At 39.8% G+C, this 20,154-nt stretch overlaps 1 protein-coding gene across 5 annotated transcripts in view; it reads left to right on the top strand.

The window, feature by feature from the left end:
• LOC137374449 (zinc finger X-chromosomal protein-like) overlaps nt 1-10,935 on the top strand; it is a 54,218-nt gene extending 43,283 nt beyond the window's left edge. For 4 of the 5 annotated variants that reach the window (XM_068040578.1, XM_068040576.1, XM_068040575.1 and 1 more), the window contains 2 exons: nt 2,844-2,984; nt 7,087-9,068. In XM_068040578.1, coding sequence (XP_067896679.1) covers nt 2,844-2,984; nt 7,087-8,282 — 1,337 coding nt within the window. In that variant the 3' untranslated portion in view covers nt 8,283-9,068. Of the gene's footprint in view, nt 1-2,843; nt 2,985-7,086 lie in introns of all 5 variants that reach the window. The other variant, XM_068040579.1, reaches the window with a different exon arrangement.
• The last annotated feature ends 9,219 nt before the right edge of the window (nt 10,936-20,154 follow it).

Genomic DNA, 20,154 nt, shown 5'->3' with positions numbered 1-20,154 from the left:
TACATATAGACAGATGAGGTGAATTTTATTGTTCTGGGCTTGTGAACTAACCAGTCATCATTTTGCTCCCCCATTTTAAAGCTGTTAAATCACCCATTCTTTCAACTCTTCCTACACCAGAGTTGTTCAACAACGGCCCGCGGGCCAGGATTCAACGTGCGAAAGAGGGGGACCGAGAGAGAGAGCGCGCTGGGGGGCCGAGGGAGAGCGGGGGGAGGGGACCGAGGGCGAGGGTGAGCGCGCTGGGGGGACCGAGGGTGAGGGAGAGTCGGGGGGGGGGGGGTGGTGGTGGTTACCGAGGTGGAAGAGGGGGAGCGAGAGGACCGGAATGAGATGGGGGGGCCGAGAGTCATTGACCTGAAACATTTACTCTGTTTTACTCTCCATGGATGCTGCCAGACCTGCTGAGTATTTCCAGCATTTTACACTTTTATTTCATAAGTTTGGGGCCAGATCTTGTTGCAGTAGGAAGGCAATATCAGGCCCACTTGCAGAGGAAGTCCTGTTAGCTAATCGCTAATCACAGAGCAGCATAATCATGCAGTTTCAGGACATTGTATGTCCGTCCCATTGAAATAATGTGTGATTTGGGGCACCATTGGAAATGCAAAGATTTTTTTAATTTCGTTTGTGGGATGTGGGCGCCGTTGCCTCGGCCGGCATTTATTGTCCATCCCTAATTGCCTCTGAACTGAGTGACTTGCAAGGCCATTTCAGAGGGCATTTTAAGAGTCAACCAAATTACTGGTGGGTCTGGAGTCACATGTAGACCAGACCAGGTAAGGACGGCAGATTTCCTTCCCTGAAGGGCATTAGTGAACCAGATGCGTTTTTACAACAATCGACAATGGTTTCATGGTCATTAGACTAGCTTTTCAATTCCAGATTTATTATTTGAATTCAAATTTCACCATCTGCCCTGGTGGGATTAATGCAATTGGGTTGGAAGGAGAAGATCAAAATGAACCACTGATTGGCAGGGGGGGTTGGAAAGAAAACAATCCAAATTTGCAACTTGTTATATGGGTCCATTATTTGGCTATGAAGATTAAATCAAAGATGTGTGCCCTGATGCTCACAAAGCTATGGTTTGTTTTAGTTGCTGTAGCAGATTGTATGATTTGAAGATCTGCATTAACTGAGACACCAGTTAGTGATGGTTTCTGACAACTCTGCTGTTTATTTTTTGAACTGGCTACTAGAATGTGCAATAGAAGCACAGGACTTAGCAGTTCCCAATACGGAGTAAAAACTACCAAGACACCCTGGAATAGATCAGTATTTCTAATCCAAGATGTGAATTTTACTGAACAGAAATCGATAATTTTTTTTTCTATACAGCAGTTTTTGAACCCATACATGTCTATTGATGTGGCTAATTGCTTATTCTTCATCCATGAGCATTTAGTGTGTTATCAGGTTATTGTATCATAGGTAGTATCACGGGTGTCAACATGGCTTTGTGATACCACTCGCCCTTGAGTCAGAAGATTGTACTTGAGCGCGCGATCTAGGCCAATATTTTATCCCTCAATTAACAGCATTAAAATAAATTATCTGGTCATTATCGCATTATTGTTTGTGGTAATTTGTTGTGTGGAAATTTGCCTGCCGCCCTTTTCACATTACATCAGTGACTGTGTTTCAAAAATACTGCACTGGCTGCAAACCACTATGGGGTGCTCGGAAAGGCGCTATGTAAATACAAGTTCTTTATTTATCACGCCCCAATTTAATTCTATCCCATTCAACATCCAATACACTTTCCAGCAGTGATTGCTGGATAATGACTAAAAGCAGAAATTTTGGGGGAGAGATGGATTATATCTGTTAAAGCAACTTGCTGGAAATCCACCATGTTGAGTTTCTCAGGTGGAATGGCTCTGATTTGATAATGTTTCTGAATCAACTGGTATTACAGTGTTGATAAAATTGATGCCTGTACACTGATCCCAGCACAGTAGTAATAATTTCAATACCAGCCTGTCTGAGCGTTTATATTTGAACATTTTATATTAGTAGAAAACTTCTCTGTAGAATTATTTATTTGTTAACTACATAGGGAATAATTCTATTCAAACAAATTTTTTAAACTTGCAATAATGTGCACTATAATGAGTGCAGATCATGTATATTTGTGTTGTATTAAATAAAGTAGTGAGGTGCTGAGAAAAATAATTGGAAGGGGAATTTAGATCTTGATCTATAAAGTGCCAACTTTTTAACTGCAAAGATTCATTAAAAAAATTTGATGGAATTGTAAACACTCATAACTTCTTCCAACTTTTTAGAACCTTTATAGGGAGCATATAACTTTTGCTTGCGAAAAATTATTCATTTCTAGGAGATTCTCTAATCTTTAAAATTGTAAAAGCATTTGCAACTTCCTTATCCATTTTACCATCCTGCATTTCCATATTACCATATTGTTGGTAATATATGTCAGATTAATAGTTAATTTAAAGAATCTTTTGGTTCTATACTATATGCAACCTAATACAAATGGGGGAATTGATTAAAAATCAAATTGTTTTAGTTTTTTTTGTAAAGAATGAATTGAATGTGGAAACAATAGATCAAACCAGATTATCTAGCTCAATTGTGGTTCTGGTTCTATATTGATTGTATATATATGTATATATATATATATATATATATTATTATTTTTTTATACAATTGTTTAAATAAAGGACCAGGCATATATCTAGACTTTAGTGGCTAAATGTAATGAATTATGAGAGTTATATAATGAAAATACATGAATTTATTTTCGAAATTCAATTAGAATCCCCACATAAAATATGTAAAGTGAACACTAGAAACAGATTATTTTGTCCTCTCAGGCAACAATTCTGATACTATAGAGAACAAGAATGGAACTGCCAGTCACCTTCTACAAGCAGATGGAACAGCTGAGCTTACCAGGCTGGCAAAACCAAAGTCAAGGAAAAGGAGGAGACTTGAAAGTAGACAGTATCAGACAGGTACAGAATTTTCCTCGTTAATACACATTCAGCGCTGGCAGTGAAGGGATATTTGTATGATACTGTTTAATAAGTGGTCAACTCAAACCTAACAAAACTGACAACTTTTCCTGTTCACATATCTGCAGGAAGTGATGTCTTTAGCTCATCTTCCTCTCATTGTCTTTTGATACCTTTTTAAAATTCAGTATGCCAGGAACCATCATTCATAGTCCTCTATATGTACACTAACCTGTTGCGTCCAAAGCTGCAAAATGCTAAACTTTGGGGAGGGGGAAGGTGTTTCGGATGGGGGAGTCTTCTCTGACAGTTGTTTCATTTTGATACTAGGAGTACGTGCATCCCCATAACTTGTTTCCCTGTTCCATTTTAAAATATTATCCCCCTTTAACCATAAATCATTGCACTGTTCCCTGTCTGAACAGTTAACGTTCTTCCAAACCTCTGCCAATGTTAATCTTAAATTGACCTTTTAAGACGTGTGAGAGTGTAGTACTGGGGGATTTAGTCATTTGTTTTTTTATTAAAAGAAATTCCTCCCTCAATCATCGTAAGAAAGTACCTGTTCTACATTTGTTCACACTGCCAGAGAAGGTGCCATGAACTTGACATATGATAATCAAAAACAAACTTCTGCATCCTCCTGCTTTATCCTGCACTGTTTCTGCATCAATTTGCTGCAAACCTACATACATATTTAAGCGCCTCATAACATTGGCCATGACATTAGATTAGACTCAACCTAACTTCATTCCTCATACTCCAGAATTAGTTAAAGCAGGCTTTGTACTGTGGGAATTTTGTTTTTGTCATTAACCAAAGTCAAGGAAAATTTTAATCTCTGCACCCCCAACCCATTAATACATTGGACTGCTGCCACACAATTTTGAAAGCACCTGATCCTGCCTAATCTTGCAAGTGAAACAGTCAAGTCTGGTCAGTGCTTGCTTTGGAGACTGCCTGGAAATACCAGTTGCAGTCTGCATTTCTTGTCCGTAGGTGCTGCTCCCTTACAGACAGGTTTAGAGACTAATCTCCTTTTACTTCTTCAATGCACTTGTATGCGAGGTCACCTTGGATGACATCCTCCAAGGGAGTCAAAGGCTTGTAATTTCTGAGGCATTCTCCTGTCTTGGCCTATGCCTTGTATTAACTGCCATATTGTTGTAATGTAGTCTTGACATGATGAATTGAAGGAGCACATGAAACATTGACAGAAACATGTGCCAGAACTGCAGCCCATCGTGGGTGTCATTAAATGAAAATGCATGATGCAATGGTTGTGCTACAATGTTTTAGTGAAGCCCTTTGAAGATGTGTGCTATTGCCAATTATTGCTGAAATGTGAGCATATTGTTACAACTGAGACAGGAGGAGTGCACTGTCTTTCTCTCTTTCCACTTTTGCACAGGTCACATATATTTAAATTTTTACCCAGTTACCAATACGGCCAATTATTTACTCTTTTTTTATTTTGGAATATAATCCACCAACCAGGTTTCTTTAATACACAACAAAATTATTAATTTATTATAAAAGACCTATCCAGTAAAGATGCAAAGCTTTAACAGATTGAAATATGAAAGTTTCCTTTTAAAATTAGCCACACACACACCAGTTAAAGAAAAAATAAAGAAGTTTTCTCTGCAGAGATCTTTTTACAAAAAATACAAAAAAAATACTTTGGCCAGATACTTGGTAATTCTTGAAGGAAAAGGAGAAGATGTGGAATGATATCAGTTGTCCTTTTATTCTGATGTCCCATACACGTATAGACGGCTGTCACTGGGATCTTTTTGGAGCAATTCCCTTCAGGCGACATCGAGGATTAGACTGGCAGGCTTTCCAGGAGAAATGCGGCATCAGGCATTTCACCTATCATGCACTGGATTTCGCAGGGTTTCTCAAAGAGGTGGAGAAAAGATGAGCTGGGTGTTTCTCTCAAAAGGCTACAAACCCAACTGACCCAAAACAATATTCCAAAATGTAACCACTCACGACCGCCATAAATCTTGACATATCACTTCTCTGTAAACAACTCCCCCTGGCCACCATTCTGTTGTTTATTTAGCTTAAGACACGTGACATCCAGCAAATGTTTTTAAACAGAAAGCACAAGTCCTCCCAGTTTTTTTTAAAAAAGGAACAAAGTCCAGCATCTATGGAATCACTTCAGTCCCAAATGAATCCATCTCCACAATCTTCAACCATGAGTCCTCAAAAAATAGAAACACTTTCATAACACTATTTATTTTTTGCATTGCTGATCATGCATATACAAAGTTATGTAAGGGCTTGGTAAGGCCCAGTAGCACTTGGGCATGTATATGCTGGACATGTACCTGATAAATGGAACTGTTGCATGGGCTTACCTTGCTGTTTCCTGATCTTGTCGGTCATGCATACACTATTAAACCTGGCTTAGCTGATCTTTGAGAAGGATACTTCAGAATGGCAAGCATTGTAGCCCTCCTTGCACCCATCTTGTCCTTGTGCACCTTCAGTACACCAGCCATCAAACAGAGAGTTAGGTGTTGTGCTGCTCCATCACTAGCCCACTGACTCTGTTTCTTTCTTCCATGTTTATTGGGCCACTCACTGGTATTCAATGATGTGCCACACAAGAGGTTATTACACAAATTAGAACTCCTGAGATGTGGGGTAATATATTAGCATGGATTGAGGATTGGTTATCAGACAGAAAACAGAATAGGAGTAAATGGGTAATTTTCAGGTTGGCAGGCTGTAACTAGTGGGTTACCACTAGGATCAGCTATTTCAATCTAGATCAATGTCTTCAATGAGGGCGCCAAGTGCAATTTTCCAACAATACAAAATTAAATGTGAAAGTAAGTTGTGAGGAGGATGCAAAGGAACATACAGGTTAAGTGAGTGGGCAAGAACATGACAGATGGAATATAATGTAAGGAAGTGTGAAGTTATCCACTTTGCAAGTAAAAATACAAAAACAGAATATTTTTAAAATGGTGAGAGCCACTTAACTTTTCTTTTCAAATGTTCCCTTTGAGGGTTGCCAACCTGCAATTTTTTTGGCCCCCTCCATCCCAGATAGGCTTCCAATGTCAGTCACAATATGGTCCAGGAGCTCAGTTACTTTAATGTAATTAGGCTAACTTCGGAAGTTTCTATAGGAACAGCTCTCTTCTAATCAGACACGTGCAAAACCTACCTTTTCCATTTCCCACCAGGCTGGTAAAGAGATATGAAGGACAATGCTGGTGTGTTTGTGAAGTATCTGGGTTTTTTAATTTACATTGATACTTTTAAGTAATTTTTTTTAAACCCCACACCCCTGAACCCTGTCTTCCGATAGGCCACTGACTTTCACTGATGTATGGATTCACAGGCCTTGGCAGCTCTCTCAAGCAGTCTTTCTTACTCTGTGAGCCCAGACGGTAATTGTCGACAATCTGTTGGACCTAGGCATGTTCGTCACAGCCTGTCTAATCCTATCCTGACCTGTCATTTACTTTCCAGCAGAGAGCACTGCATTGCAATCAAGAACGGGATCCATTTTTTTTTCTCTCTCGCTCTCTCCCTAGCCAAAGAATGTTATGCTAACTAGCATCCCTACTATCCGTTTGGCTTAGGTCAGCTAACAACAAACTGCATTGTTCAGGATTGTATAGCTCTGTGCTCCCTTGAGCAATTGAAATATGAAGGCGGGAGTATCTTGAATATAGCATTTTTGAATACACTACCTTCCCTTTCAACACTCCTGCGGGCTGGAGAGGAAGTATGGAGATTTTACTTTTATTTTGAGGGGGTGATTTAATTTGGTTTATTTCAATCGAGGATGAGAAGGTTGCAAACCCAGCCTCTGTAAAAGATATAATTTTAAAGTTTATAGAAAATATAGTATCTTAAAGATTGCTACAGGGATGGCAAGAATTAAAATTTAATTACATGAAGTTGTTAACTTTCTATCTATAGTGAAACTTCAAGTAAAACACATTCCCATGGTATTCCAGTTTTTGTTCTTGGAAACTCCTAAGCTAATTAACCATATAAAGTAACATTCACATAACATATAATAATTTGGAGCTGAACATTTGACCTTTTTTTCTTCATTCTGATGCAGCAATCATCATAGGGCCTGATGGACATCCTATAACTGTTTATCCATGTATGATCTGTGGAAAAAAATTTAAGTCCAGGGGCTTCCTGAAGAGACACATGAAAAATCATCCAGAGCAGTTGACCAAGAAAAAATACCAGTGTACAGACTGTGATTACACTACTAACAAGAAAACCAGTTTACACAATCACTTGGAGAGCCACATGCTCATGAGCAAAGTAGAGAAGACTTATGAGTGCGATGAATGTGGCAAGGGTTTTTCTCATCCAGGAGCTCTGGTTTCCCATAAGTTGGTTCACCGTGAAAAGGGAGCCACAAAGATGCACAAATGCAAATTTTGCGAGTATGAGACTGCAGAGCAGGGGCTTCTGAATCGCCACCTCTTGGCCGTGCACAGCAAGAATTTCCCTCACATATGTGTGGAATGTGGCAAGGGGTTTCGGCATCCATCAGAGCTGAGAAAGCACATGCGAACCCACACTGGGGAGAAACCCTATCAGTGCCAGTACTGTGACTACAAGTCAGCTGATGCCTCAAACCTGAAAACTCACATGAAGACAAAGCACAGCAAGGATCTGCCATTCAAATGTGAGCATTGTTTGATGACATTCACAGATGCCAAAGAACTGCAGAAACATGCCATCATTCATCAGGGACACAAAACCCACCAGTGCACACACTGCGATCACAGAAGTTCCAACTCTAGTGATTTGAAGCGCCATATTATTTCAGTCCATACCAAGGACTACCCTCACAAGTGTGAGGTGTGTGACAAGGGCTTTCATCGACCCTCAGAGCTCAAAAAGCACATGTCAACTCACAAGGGTAAAAAACTGCACCAGTGTAGGCACTGTGACTTTAAAATTGCAGACCCTTTTGTCCTTAGTCGTCATATTCTTTCAGTTCACACCAAGGATCTGCCATTCAGATGTAAACGTTGCAAAAAGGGCTTTCGACAACAGGTTGAGCTCAAGAAGCACATGAAGACTCACAGTGGCAAAAAGGTTTATCAGTGTGAGTACTGTGAGTATAGCACTACCGATGCCTCAGGCTTTAAACGGCATGTTATTTCGATTCACACAAAGGACTATCCGCATCGTTGTGATTACTGCAAGAAAGGCTTCCGAAGGCCTTCAGAAAAGAACCAGCATATCTCTCGACATCATAAGGATGCCGTATTGGTTGAGGGGTTACCATGAACTGTTTTCAAGTTAGGAAGCATCTGCTTCTAGTACATCCATTGTACAATAAAGAATATTTGTGTCCATTCATTGTTAAAGACTTGGAAATTAAGTTCACTCTGATAAATGAACTAACTTTTTCCCCCTCTCCATTTGTATTGTGTCATAGATTGGAGATCTAGTCTAAATTGAAAAGTTATATGTCCTTTGACTTAAAAATCCATTAAATAGACATTTTTTGCAACGTGGTCTCAGCTCTTTTAAGAGATAAATGTAACAAGCTAGTTGCAACCAATCAGCTACAGTTTTATGGTCCCTGCCATTACATAATTACTGGACCCCAAATTAGCTATTTTATACAAGAACAATTTAGCTTCAGATTAATTATTGATGGCAAATGTGGCCCTTTATCAATTTGTATCATTGCTCAGTTTTGTTGAAGTGCTACAGTTTATGTGCTTGCTTGCTTGCTGACTGGCTGAAATCCATGTTATCAGCATATCCTTCTGTATTTTGAAATTTCATTTGGTGTTTGAGCTGTAGTTATTTTTTTTCCACCTACTCTTATGCTGCAGTTTATTATGGTAATAGTATGTCTTCATTCCTTATCAGGATTTCAATTTTTATTACAATTTCATCTGAAAAAGAGAAAAATTTTCACTGACGTAACCTTAGACTAAAGGCCTCTGTCTGACTGTGTTTTACCTGTTTTTCCAGATGTGCTTCATTCCTCTGTGTCGTGTGATCTAGCAAGGCATTGTTGTGGCAGAATACTCTCAGCTAATTTACTTTTCCATATATTGTGTAAAAAAAAAAGACATTGCTCATGTTTTTACAAGTGTACACATTTTTCCAGAAATATATTTTGCCAATGTCTTTATCTTGTATAAATAAAACAAATAGCACTATGTTTTTTAAAAAAAAAGTCCAGTGCTTTCTGTAGTATACTGTAGCTTAATCTTAAATTAGCAGTTTAAAGGAAAAATATGTATGTGTTAGTAGTACCTGTTCTGCATGAGTTTAAAAAGCTATATTTTAAAACAAATAACTCCAGATGTGTGGGGTATCCTGCTTTACACGATGTACCTCAGCCTGGCCATAATGGGGGTTGGGGGGAGGCGCGGGGAGCAACAGACCGGTGTTTTATTTCTGACTAAATCTTTATAACACAAATACAAAAAGCAAGGATACAACTTTTAAAGTATTGAGAAACCACTGCTGGGTAAAATACAAACTGGAGTAATCTTCTGAAGCAATCTCCAAATACAGTATATTCACTTGAGAAAATTGAAAGGTCAAGACAAATAAGAAAATTGCAGTAAAATTCAGGAATTTCAGCTTTATATAATTTTTTGAACTTCAAGACAGTGTCCTACTTCTAATTTCTACAGCATCCTGCAAGGTTTGAAATGTAACAAATTGGCCTCTTATGTATATATGAGCAACGTATAAATGGCATGAAAGTTGAAATAAACTTCAAATGGAAAAGCTACAAATTAAATCATATAACTGGCAAAACTCTTAATTCCTCTATGTTCTCCAGGCATTAGACATCTTTGGGTAAAAATGAGGGAAAATACATTATTTAAAAGAAAATACGGTGCAAGACAACATTCCATTACCGTAAAAGATTTTTTGGAAGCACGAGCATTAACCACAATCAAAACTTTTCAGAAAGCAGTTGTCTAATTCAATCCTTGAAAATACTTTTAAACAATAAATTTGTTTGAAATCATTCCACAATGCTTTGGTATATGAGGAGTACTAAAAACATTGCAATTAAAAAAAAAAAGTTAACCGTTGCAATTTAACCCCCTCCCCTCCTTAGTACAAAATAGCTTAAACTCTGCTGTTATTTCTTTGGAATGTGCTTGAAAAAACAGATTTTGCAGTCTACTGAAGGAGATACTACGTAGCATTTATGTAAATGTTCTATTGTTTTATCTGGCTATCTTCAGCCCCCTCACATTCTTTTTAAATTAATGTGAGCCTAATTGCAACAATCTCCAGTCTCTCTCTCTCGTGCTTTGTAATGGAAATTCATGAGCGCCATAATATCCACTGTACCTTGATTAAAATTCAGTTGCATTATTGTCTCATCAGAAACACATTTGGCATTAAATTTACTACTCTGATATTAGGTACTTAAAACTTAAACTGTACACTGACAACAGATGCTGTGCTATTGATCAAGCATGAGCACTCATTGTACTTGTAGTGCCAGAGGCTATGGTGCAGACCACCTTTACAGCGGCCTGGTGCTGGTCAATTTATCAAGACTTTAGAGAATAATGAAAAAATAACGAAGGGGCAATAAGAGAATGTATATGTTTAAAAATGTATTTAAAAATGAAAGACATATACTGTATTAATGTTAATAGTTGCTTATTATGCAGACATAATTACACACTTTGAAAAAGATTTTTAGCTGTTAAACAATTGAATTATTTAATGGATTTGATCCATTCTGGGGGCACCGAGGGAAATTTTTGAATGGGTGCAGAATTTTTTTTACTGGGATAAAGTGTAGTGTTCAATTAAAAAGCTAGCAGATTTGAGAAGGAAATTTTATGTCCCTGTGCCTGTAAGCAAAACCATCCTGTGTGACCATTATTGTACTTCACAATGTACTTCATATAATCTGTAAACAAATAAAATTCAGATTATTTTCCTTTGCATCATTTACTGAATTTCCCCACAGTCTCTCTAAGTATGTTGGTAGTATTTATATTTTTCACTGTTAGTAATGAATACATTTCTGTACAGATTTTTAACAATTAAATCTTTGGGATTAGAAAGAGTAGCAAGTACAATTTTTATAATAAATGTATGCAGGTTACTGGTGTTTTAAATGTATCTTTTACTGCATATTGTCCCTGCACATTTTGGACTTGGATTTTAATGCAGCCAGGATGACGATCTCTGGACAGTTGAGGTCAGTTTTGAGTAATTTTAAATGGACATTTACTGGAGAGATCAAAACAGCCTAAACATGAAATGTGAACAAAACAGATCATGTAATTGTTGCACTGGATGAAATAATGGACAGTACCTTCATCTAGCATTGTGTGCCATGGATTAGCAGCATGGTGGTCTGCACCATAGACCCTTGCATGATTACTAGTTGATTTGTATGTCATCAGTAGGGGATTCAAAACTGAGACTAAGTAGTAGCCCCTCCTTCCATTTCTGACAAAATAAGTTACCCAGCAGTATGCTTGAGCTGTTTTGTATTTGGAATGGGGCATTACACAGGCCAAAGACAAAATAGCTCTGGTGTAATATTTGCATTAGTGCATTTGGGTTATTCTGATGAGACAAGAACACCAGGAGAAAAGCAACTCTGGAAATAAAAAGATAGGTTGGACAACATATGCTGCCACCTTTGCATCAGAGTACAGGAGAATGGAACCTGCAGTGTCATTTGATTTAATCCTCTAGATTATCAGATGGAGGAAGAAAAGACACTCCAGATGTAAATCTTGAAAAGGTTAATGTGCAAGATCACTTCCATTCAAGGGTGATGAATTTACAGGCTGTTTCCTCCCTTTTAATAGAACAGCAGATTGCAGATATTCTTGCATCTGGCATTATCGAGAAGCCAAAGATCATCTACCCAAGAACAGTGAATCTCAGCAGACCCCACCCCCATTGCTTACCCAAAACAGGCACACACATTTTACTTTACTGATGTGGCCATAATATTGCAATTCATAGCCCATAAAATCTGGACAGCACGGTATCTCCAGTCTAAATTTGAGTTTGTGGTCAGAGGATTTAGATCTATCTCCCAAAATCAACCATTTCCCAGCTTAATTAAAATCGTCACTTCCAATGATAGGGTATATATCAGTGGGTCGAACGGCCTGAAGTCAGAAACTTGTGAGGTGAGTAGATGGATTATTAATCCAGTATATAACACATGTAATAGCTTGGCTAGTTATTTCTCAGAAATGTAATAGCGGAAATATTCCTTCCTGTCTGTCGCATTGCCCAGAGTGAACGTCAGGGGAAAGTCTTGATACACATATCCTATATTAGTCTACCCAATAAACTTAGATTTCTTGAAGGACCTCATCCAAAGTTCCATCACCTGTTTCATCTTCATGTTCCATATCCCTGCCATGTCTGTCAATTTTAAGATTCTCATCTTTCAAGTCTCCACGGCATCACCCCACCCTACCTTACTATTTCAACCTCCCTTACGTCTCCACATCTATCCTCTGCTCCCTTAATATCATGCTACTTCTCACCATTTGATCCTTCCAACAATTTTGGTGGCTGCTCATTCACGCTTCTGCCCTCTGGAATTTCTAAACCAGTTTCTTTCACTTGACAACCTCCCTCCCTGCTTTCAAAAATCTTAAGAAAATGTTCTGATCGTGCCTTTGGTTCCCTGTTCAACCCATTTCTCTCTGCTATTGCCAAGCGGAAAATTAATTTTATCCATTTTCTTATTGTAAAGCAGTTGGAGATGCTCCTCTGCACATGGATGCTTTATAAATAAAAGTTGTAATTTTAAAAATCAGCAAAATTATCTATTTTACATGTGTCTACTCAGTAATATTTTCTGTGTTTGAAATGCCTCCAAAATATAAGATCTAAGCCTCTCTGCGAAGCCTGAAACTTGTTCATGGGGCTTCCGGGAATTATCACATTCTGCTGAAGAGTCTCCAATAAGTTGTGAACTACAGGTCCCAGCATGCATTATGTTCACAACACCGAGAAACTTAAGACTGACAACAAAATTAGCCATTCGCAGACATGACGGGACTTGCTGTTTGTAGGGCACTCACTCTGCTTTTTGTCCAGTAGTTGTAAATTGTCAAAAATCCCCAGCAAAACTATTTTAGCAATAATGAAAGTAAGTAAATTTAGACCAAGCGCAGACTGGGTGACCGCTTTGCGGAACATCTCCGCTCAGTCCGCAAGCAGGACCCTGAGCTTCCGGTTGCTTGCCATTTCAACACCCCCCCCCCCCCTGGTCTCGTGCTCACATCTCTGTCCTGGGATTGCTGCAGTGTTCCAGTGAACATCAACGCAAGCTCGAGGAACAGCATCTCATCTACCGATTAGGCACACTACAGCCTGCCGGACTGAACATTGAGTTCAATAATTTCAGAGCATAACAGCCCCCCATTTTACTTTCATTTTTAGTTATTTTTTCTTTTTTTTACATTCTTTTTTACATTTTTTACATCCTTTTTTTTTTGCATTTATTTCATTTCATCTTAGTTTGTTCAGTTTGCTTACCCACTGTTTTTTTTTTCAGGTTTGCACTTGCTGCTGTTCAATATTCAGTGTATTAATACCTAATCTGTACTAATGCTTTGTCTTTCAACACACCATTAACATATTGTTTGCATTTGCTCCATGACCTTTTGGGCAGCTATGTGGCCTGGTCCAATCTCGACCTCCTTTGTTATCTCCTGCCCCACCCCCACCTCACCTACTTATAACCTGTGACTTTTCTAATATTTGTCAGTTCCGAAGAAGGGTCACTGACCCGAAACATTAACTCTGCTTCTCTTTTCACAGATACTGCCAGACCTGCTGAGTGGTTCCAGCATTTCTTGTTTTTATTTCAGATTTCCAGCATCCACAGTATTTTGCTTTTATTATAAATTTAGTTGGGGTTTTTTCCCAAAACAAGATAAAGCATGAAATTTACAACTTTTTTGTGGTGACTTTGCTTTAAAATGTCTCTATTCTCAGGGCTGCTTAGCAAATTCAGCATGTTATATATTAAACTTTGCACTCTATATTTTGAAAATTTGCATTGGTTAATATAGAATGTAATCTAAATGGCTACATCAGCTGCAATGTTGTTATTTAAGGTTATTTGAGAACTCAAATAACTACCAAAAAATACAACCAGTGGAAATTATGGGAGAATTATACCATTATTCAAGACTAATGTTCTTAATAAAAATTCCTGAATTTGACTCTTTATTTAAGAAGATCTTTTAGTAACAGTAACTGCTGTGGTAGAATTGAAATATGCAAATTGGTTTAATCTTTTCAGCTTAATTTATTTACTGGTCTTTACTGTAGAAGCCCATACCCCTGCTCCCCCATGTTACATAAAGAACTGTATCTATTTATGTAGCTGGTCGTATAAAGAAAACCAATTTTGTCTAGCTTTGGTGGTAATTAGAAAAAAACACACAACTGCATAAGTTTATCTTTTTAAAAGAAAAAAGCTCTTTCCAAATCCTTTCAATTAAGATTTGTACCCCTCCCTAACTTCCACATCCCAGCATCCTCAGTATTATACATTAGACTTTAGTCACAGCTTTAAAATCTACATTTTCAATTTTTTCACATACATAATGTATGAGTCACTGTTTTGCTCATATTTTTGTGGTTTAACTTATTCCATTGTTTTTCTATTTTAAGAATGATTAATGAAAACGTTCTAAATATAGTTTTTTGAAAAGAAGACAGTATCAATCAGGGTATTGGCCTTGGCTCAGTGGTAGCACTCTCTTTTGTGTCAGAATGTTTGTGTCCTACTGGAGAGACTTGAGCACGTAATCTGGCCTGGCACTTCACTGCAGTACTGAGGAAGTGCTGGACTGTCAGATGAAATGTCAAAACACGGTTTAGTCAACCCTCTCAGGCTGGCGTAAAAGAGTCCATTGCATTATTCAAATAACAGCAGAGAAGTTCTTTCAGTATTGTAGCCAGTATATATCCCTAAACCAACATCAGTGAAACAAATTATCTGGTTATATTTCATTGCTGTTTATGGAACCTTGTTGCATGTAAATTGGCTGCTGCATTTCCTACGTTCCAACAATGATTACATTTCAAAAATACTTCACTGGCTGTAAAACAATTGGGGATGTTCTGAGGTCATGAAAGGTGCTGTATAAATGCAAGATTTTTTTTCTTCTGCGGTTGCTGTGACCAGGAGGCAGTGCCTTTATCCATACCCCACCTCAGCAGCGAGCATAGCCAAAATGAAAATCCATATGCAGCTGATTGACGTTTAGGAGCCAGTTGTAATTGAAGAGTATGATGCAGATTTGTCTCAGAAATGCCCTTGTAACAAGATTAAAAGCAAAATACTGCGGATGCTGGAAATCTGAAATAAAAACAAGAAATGCTGGAAACACTCAGCAGGTCTGGCAGCATCTGTGGCGAGAGAAGCAAAGTTAACGTTTCAGGTCAGTGACCCTTCTTCAGAACTGGTAACTAGAAATGTGAAAACTTTTAAGCAAGTAAAGCGGGGGTGGGGCAAGAGATAACAAAGGAGAAGGTGTAGATAGGACAAGGTCACAGAATAGCTGACCAGAAGGTCATGGAGCAAAGATATGTTAATGGTGAGTTGAAAGACAAAGCATTAGTACAGAAAGGGTGTTAACGGACTGAAAATTGAACAGCCGCAAGTACAAACATGAAAAAAACAGTGGGTAAGCAAACTGAACAAACTAAGATAAAATAAAATAAAATAAACAAAAACAATTTTTTTTAAAGGAAAATGAAAAAAATAACTAAAAATATAAGTAAAATAGGGGGCCCGTCATGCTCTGAAATTATTGAACTCAATGTTCAGTCTGGCAGGCTGTAGTGTGCCTAATCGGTAAATGAGATGCTGTTCCTCAAGCTTGCGTCAATGTTCACTGGAACACTGCAGCAATCCCAGGACAATCCCAGGGAGGAATGTTGAAATGGCAAGCAACCGGAAGCTCAGGGTCCTGCTTGCGCTCAGTCCGAGTGGGTGGGTCTCTCCTGAACTCTCTGAGCCATGCAAAGACTTTTGACTTTAGGGGATGGGTTGTTCCCTTTTCTTCTGACTTGTGGGAGAGGATTCTTTGTTAATCTCCCCTTTGTTCTCTGGGACACTCTCACCTGCAGGTTTGTGTGCAGACTTGACTGCCCTCTCCTGTGGCACTTCGACTAGGTGAGGCACAACCCTCACTGATTCTGTGCCCCCTCGAGGTCTCTCTTTGTCTCTGTCGGTTCCTGTAAATGCTGTTAGCAACTCTGGTGGGGTGCTTCTAGAGTCTGCATTTACATAGGAGGATGTGGGGTCTAACTTCTCAAATTTTTCAGGATTGGCTGACCAGACAGTAAGGGTTTTCATCCGGGATTCCTCCCGGACTTCCTTTAACCTGGCCTCTTGGTCACTTTTTCCCCCTTTTTCTAAACTTTTGTGAGCCGTGTGCCTGCCTGTCCCCTTTTGTTCTCAGTGGGGGTCCCTTACAGTTCACCAGCCCTTGGCTTGGAGGGTCCTTCGGGGTGCAGGTTTCACTGTAGTATGGGGTTTCCCCTCAACGTGGCACATGTGGCAACTCCTATATTACTCCACCACATCTTTGTGGAGTTTTGGCCAGTCAAACTGCTGTCTTACGCGGGCTTTGGTCTTTCGTATACTGGCATGTACAGCCACTGTAGTCTCGTGGGCCCTTCTTAATATTTCTCTCCAGTACCTCTGTGGCACCACTAACTGGTGAATTACTGCCCACTCCTTGCCCTCAGGTCTGTGAGCAGAACTCCATTTCCTCATCAGTACCTAATTCTTTAAATAGTAGCAATCAGGGACTCCCTCTGCTTCACTGGGCAGCCTGTGCTAACTCTCGCAATACTGGGTCGGCTCGCTGAGCCTCAGCTAGGGAAAATCCATTAAATTAATTCCCTGAATCTCCTAACTTTCCAAAGAAAGTCTCGGCCAGGTAGACCTCATGGTCATCTGCCTGCTGTGCCAATGCAGTCTCCTCTGGGGGAAATGGTTTGATCATGGCCTGATCCACTACACATTCAGGGAAACTGCAGGGAACCTTCTCCTGCCACTGCCCTGTCTCTCTGACCTCCTGCGGTCTGTCTTTCACTACTGGGCGGGCTACCACCTTCACCCCCACCAGATCATTACCTAGGAGCAGGTCAACCCTATCCACAGGCAAACTAGGGACAAACCCTACGGTCACCGGTCCAGAAACTAGGTCGCACTCCAGGTACACCCGGTGTACAGGTACCGGCATACCCTGCCCTCCAATACCATTCACCACCATTTTGGTGTTCACTGCACTCTCTGGGGGAAAGGTCAAGCCTTTTCCCAGTAAAAGGGATCTAGTGGCCCTTGTGTCTCTGAGAATCACTATGGGCTTGCTTGTCCCATTCGAGGGGTGTGGGGTTACTTTCCCTTCAGACACAAAACCCTGATCACCTTCAGGAATCCTATTAACTTTTCCTGCACTGGCCGTAGTAAGATTCCTGGGTTGCACTCTTACTGCAGTTAAAGCCACAACTTGTTCTGTGCTTTCCATCAGGTCTCCATCTGCACTGAGCGGATGTGCCCTGATTAATCCTACCCGTTTTCCCTTTAGTTTCCAGCAGTCAGCTTTTAAATGCCCTCCTTTATTACAATGGAAGCACACAGGTCTCCGGGTCTCACTCTTGCTCACATCACCTTTTCTTTTGGCTGGAGGAGGGCCCCCTGTGTCTTCTGCTTTCCTTTCTCTTCCAGGACTAACTGGGCAGATATCACCTTCCCACCTTTTGTCTTTTTCAGATTGGTGGGGGTGATTAGGAAAGGTTCTTCCCTGGGAAACTGACTTATAAATTCAAGCAAACTCATCGGCCAGAACGGCCGCTTACTGGGCTCCCTGATCCCTTTGCTCCTCTACATGAGTCTTTATTGAGAATGGGAGAGAGTTTTTAAATTCCTCTAACAGAATTACTTCCCTGAGATTCTCATAGCTGAGCAGTATTTTAAGAGCCCTCAGCCACTGGTAAAAAGCCAGCTGCTTACTTCTTTCAAACTACAGATAAGTTTGATTAGCTTGCTTTTTGAGGGTTCTAAACTCTTGGCGATAGGCTTCGGGTACTAATTCATATGACCCGAGGATAGCATTTTTGGTCAGTTCATAAGTTGATGAACTCTCATCTGGCAACAAGGAATAAACCTCATGGGCTTTTCCAGTTAGCTTGCTTTGTAGTAAAAGAGACCAGGTCTCAGCTGGCTATTTTAGCTGCCTTGCCAGTTTCTCAAAAGACACAAAAAATTCTTCCACATCTTCCTCATTGAATTTTGGAATTAGTGAGCGAGTTTTAGCAGTTTTGTACCCAGCTCTGAATTATGCTCCTCCATATTGGCCATGCTTTCACTGGAGTTACTCTGTTGCCCCCTAGTTAACTCAAGCCACTTCAGCTCTCTTTCTTTGAATTATTTCTGGAATATTATTTCTCTCTCTCTCTCCTGCCTTTAATTTACTTCATGTTGCTTCTGGAAGGCTCTCTCTTTATTCCTCTCCTCTAATTCAAATTTTGTTTGTTCCAACTGTATCTTTACCAGCAGTACCCAGTCTGGGTCTGCTTCTAACCTTGCTTCTGCTTCTTCAGATTCAAGGGGAAAATGGTTGGCCACTAGCTTTAGGAGTTCAGACTTCCTGGTCTTGCCACATACAGTGATCCCACGCTGCTCAGCCATTTTCCTCAACTCCTCCACAGACAGTGCTTTTAACTTATCCCAAGTTACTTCACCCTGGCTTGGAGAGCTACTAGCTTCAGTTGCAGACATGCTAGTATTCAATCACACACAACCACAAGAAAACCTGTATTAATCTTGCTCTTTTTAATTGGGAACAATTTGGCTTCCTATTTTCAATTTTTCTCGTTTGTCTGTGGGTAAAATCCCAGATGCTGGCACTCAAATTTCTATTACGACCAGGTGAGAAAGGTGTTTAGGGGTCCCTTTCAGCCTTCACCTGGTCTTACTGTAATAGGGTTTTATTTTTAAACACACTGTGTTTTGAGCTCCCCCTTGGTGAATCCTTATTCACTGCTTTCCAATTATAAGGTAAAGAAACCAGCACAAACAGGCTTTCTTAGTTTTAATGAAGAAAAGTGAAATTCATTAAAACGTAAACTTAAACTCTAATTCGGCTGATGCCTACAGATACATGACCCTCCCACGCGAGCTAGATACGCAATACACACATGCAAATAGAGACAGAAAAGTGCAGAAGAAAAATAAAGTGGAGAGGTTTGAGGCAATATCTGAACAGTTTCTTGTTACTGTGCTTCGAGCTCACTGTAGAGTCCTTGCTTGTAAGTAATTCTTGCTTTTTGTTGGGCCCCAGTATTCTTCTTATACCTTGTTCACTGTAGGAGACTTTTCTCTCTTGGGTTCATGTGTTTTCAATGGATTCCAAAGCTGGTGAGAAAGAGCTGGGAGCAGACAGGAGATAGATGTTCTCAATCTAGGAGCCAGGAGCTTTCTGAGTTCAAATTCTCTGTGGCAAGTTCAAATTCAAAAAACTCAGTTGCCCGGCAGGTTAGTCGTGTGACCACATCCATTTGTGTAATCGGCCATCTTAGCAGTCAACCTGGAATGCAAGCTCCTCCATCCTCAATGTCTGGTAATCAAAAGTCCATTGTGTATTACATTGGAGCAGGAATTGGTTCCTTTGTTCCAACACTGCTTGCTAGTATGCAAAACATGTCTATCCAGCCAGGGGTTTGGCAACCCCTTGTAATAGACCTTCTTTTCTTCCCAGCAACAATTTTAAAATTTAATGTCCATGTGATGAAATTAATGTGCCTCATTCTTGGCTAGGGAGCCTGCATGAAAGTGCCTCAGACATTACTCCTCAGTTAAGTTAATGGAGAAGTGCCCCCTGAACACTTGCTGTGGATATGGCCTCCTTTTCAGTGTCTTCCTCCTCCTCTCTCATGCAACAGCTGCTCCTGCTGTCTACCTTCTTGCTTGCTACTTCTCATCATCTACAAACCCAGAAGGGAGTCTTTTGAGATCACCATGACTGCAGGAAAACTATTTGAGGCAGCCAACAAAGTACAACACCAGCAAAACCTTGTTTGGTATAGACAAAATGAACTTTCCAGAGTGACAAAACGTGTGCCAAGAAACATCCAGAAGTTAATT

This window comes from Heterodontus francisci, chromosome 10 (genome assembly GCF_036365525.1).
Source record: "Heterodontus francisci isolate sHetFra1 chromosome 10, sHetFra1.hap1, whole genome shotgun sequence".
Lineage (NCBI taxonomy): Eukaryota > Metazoa > Chordata > Chondrichthyes > Heterodontiformes > Heterodontidae > Heterodontus > Heterodontus francisci.
The sequence above is the reverse complement of the archived record's forward strand: the minus strand, read 5'-3'. Positions and strand labels throughout refer to the sequence as shown.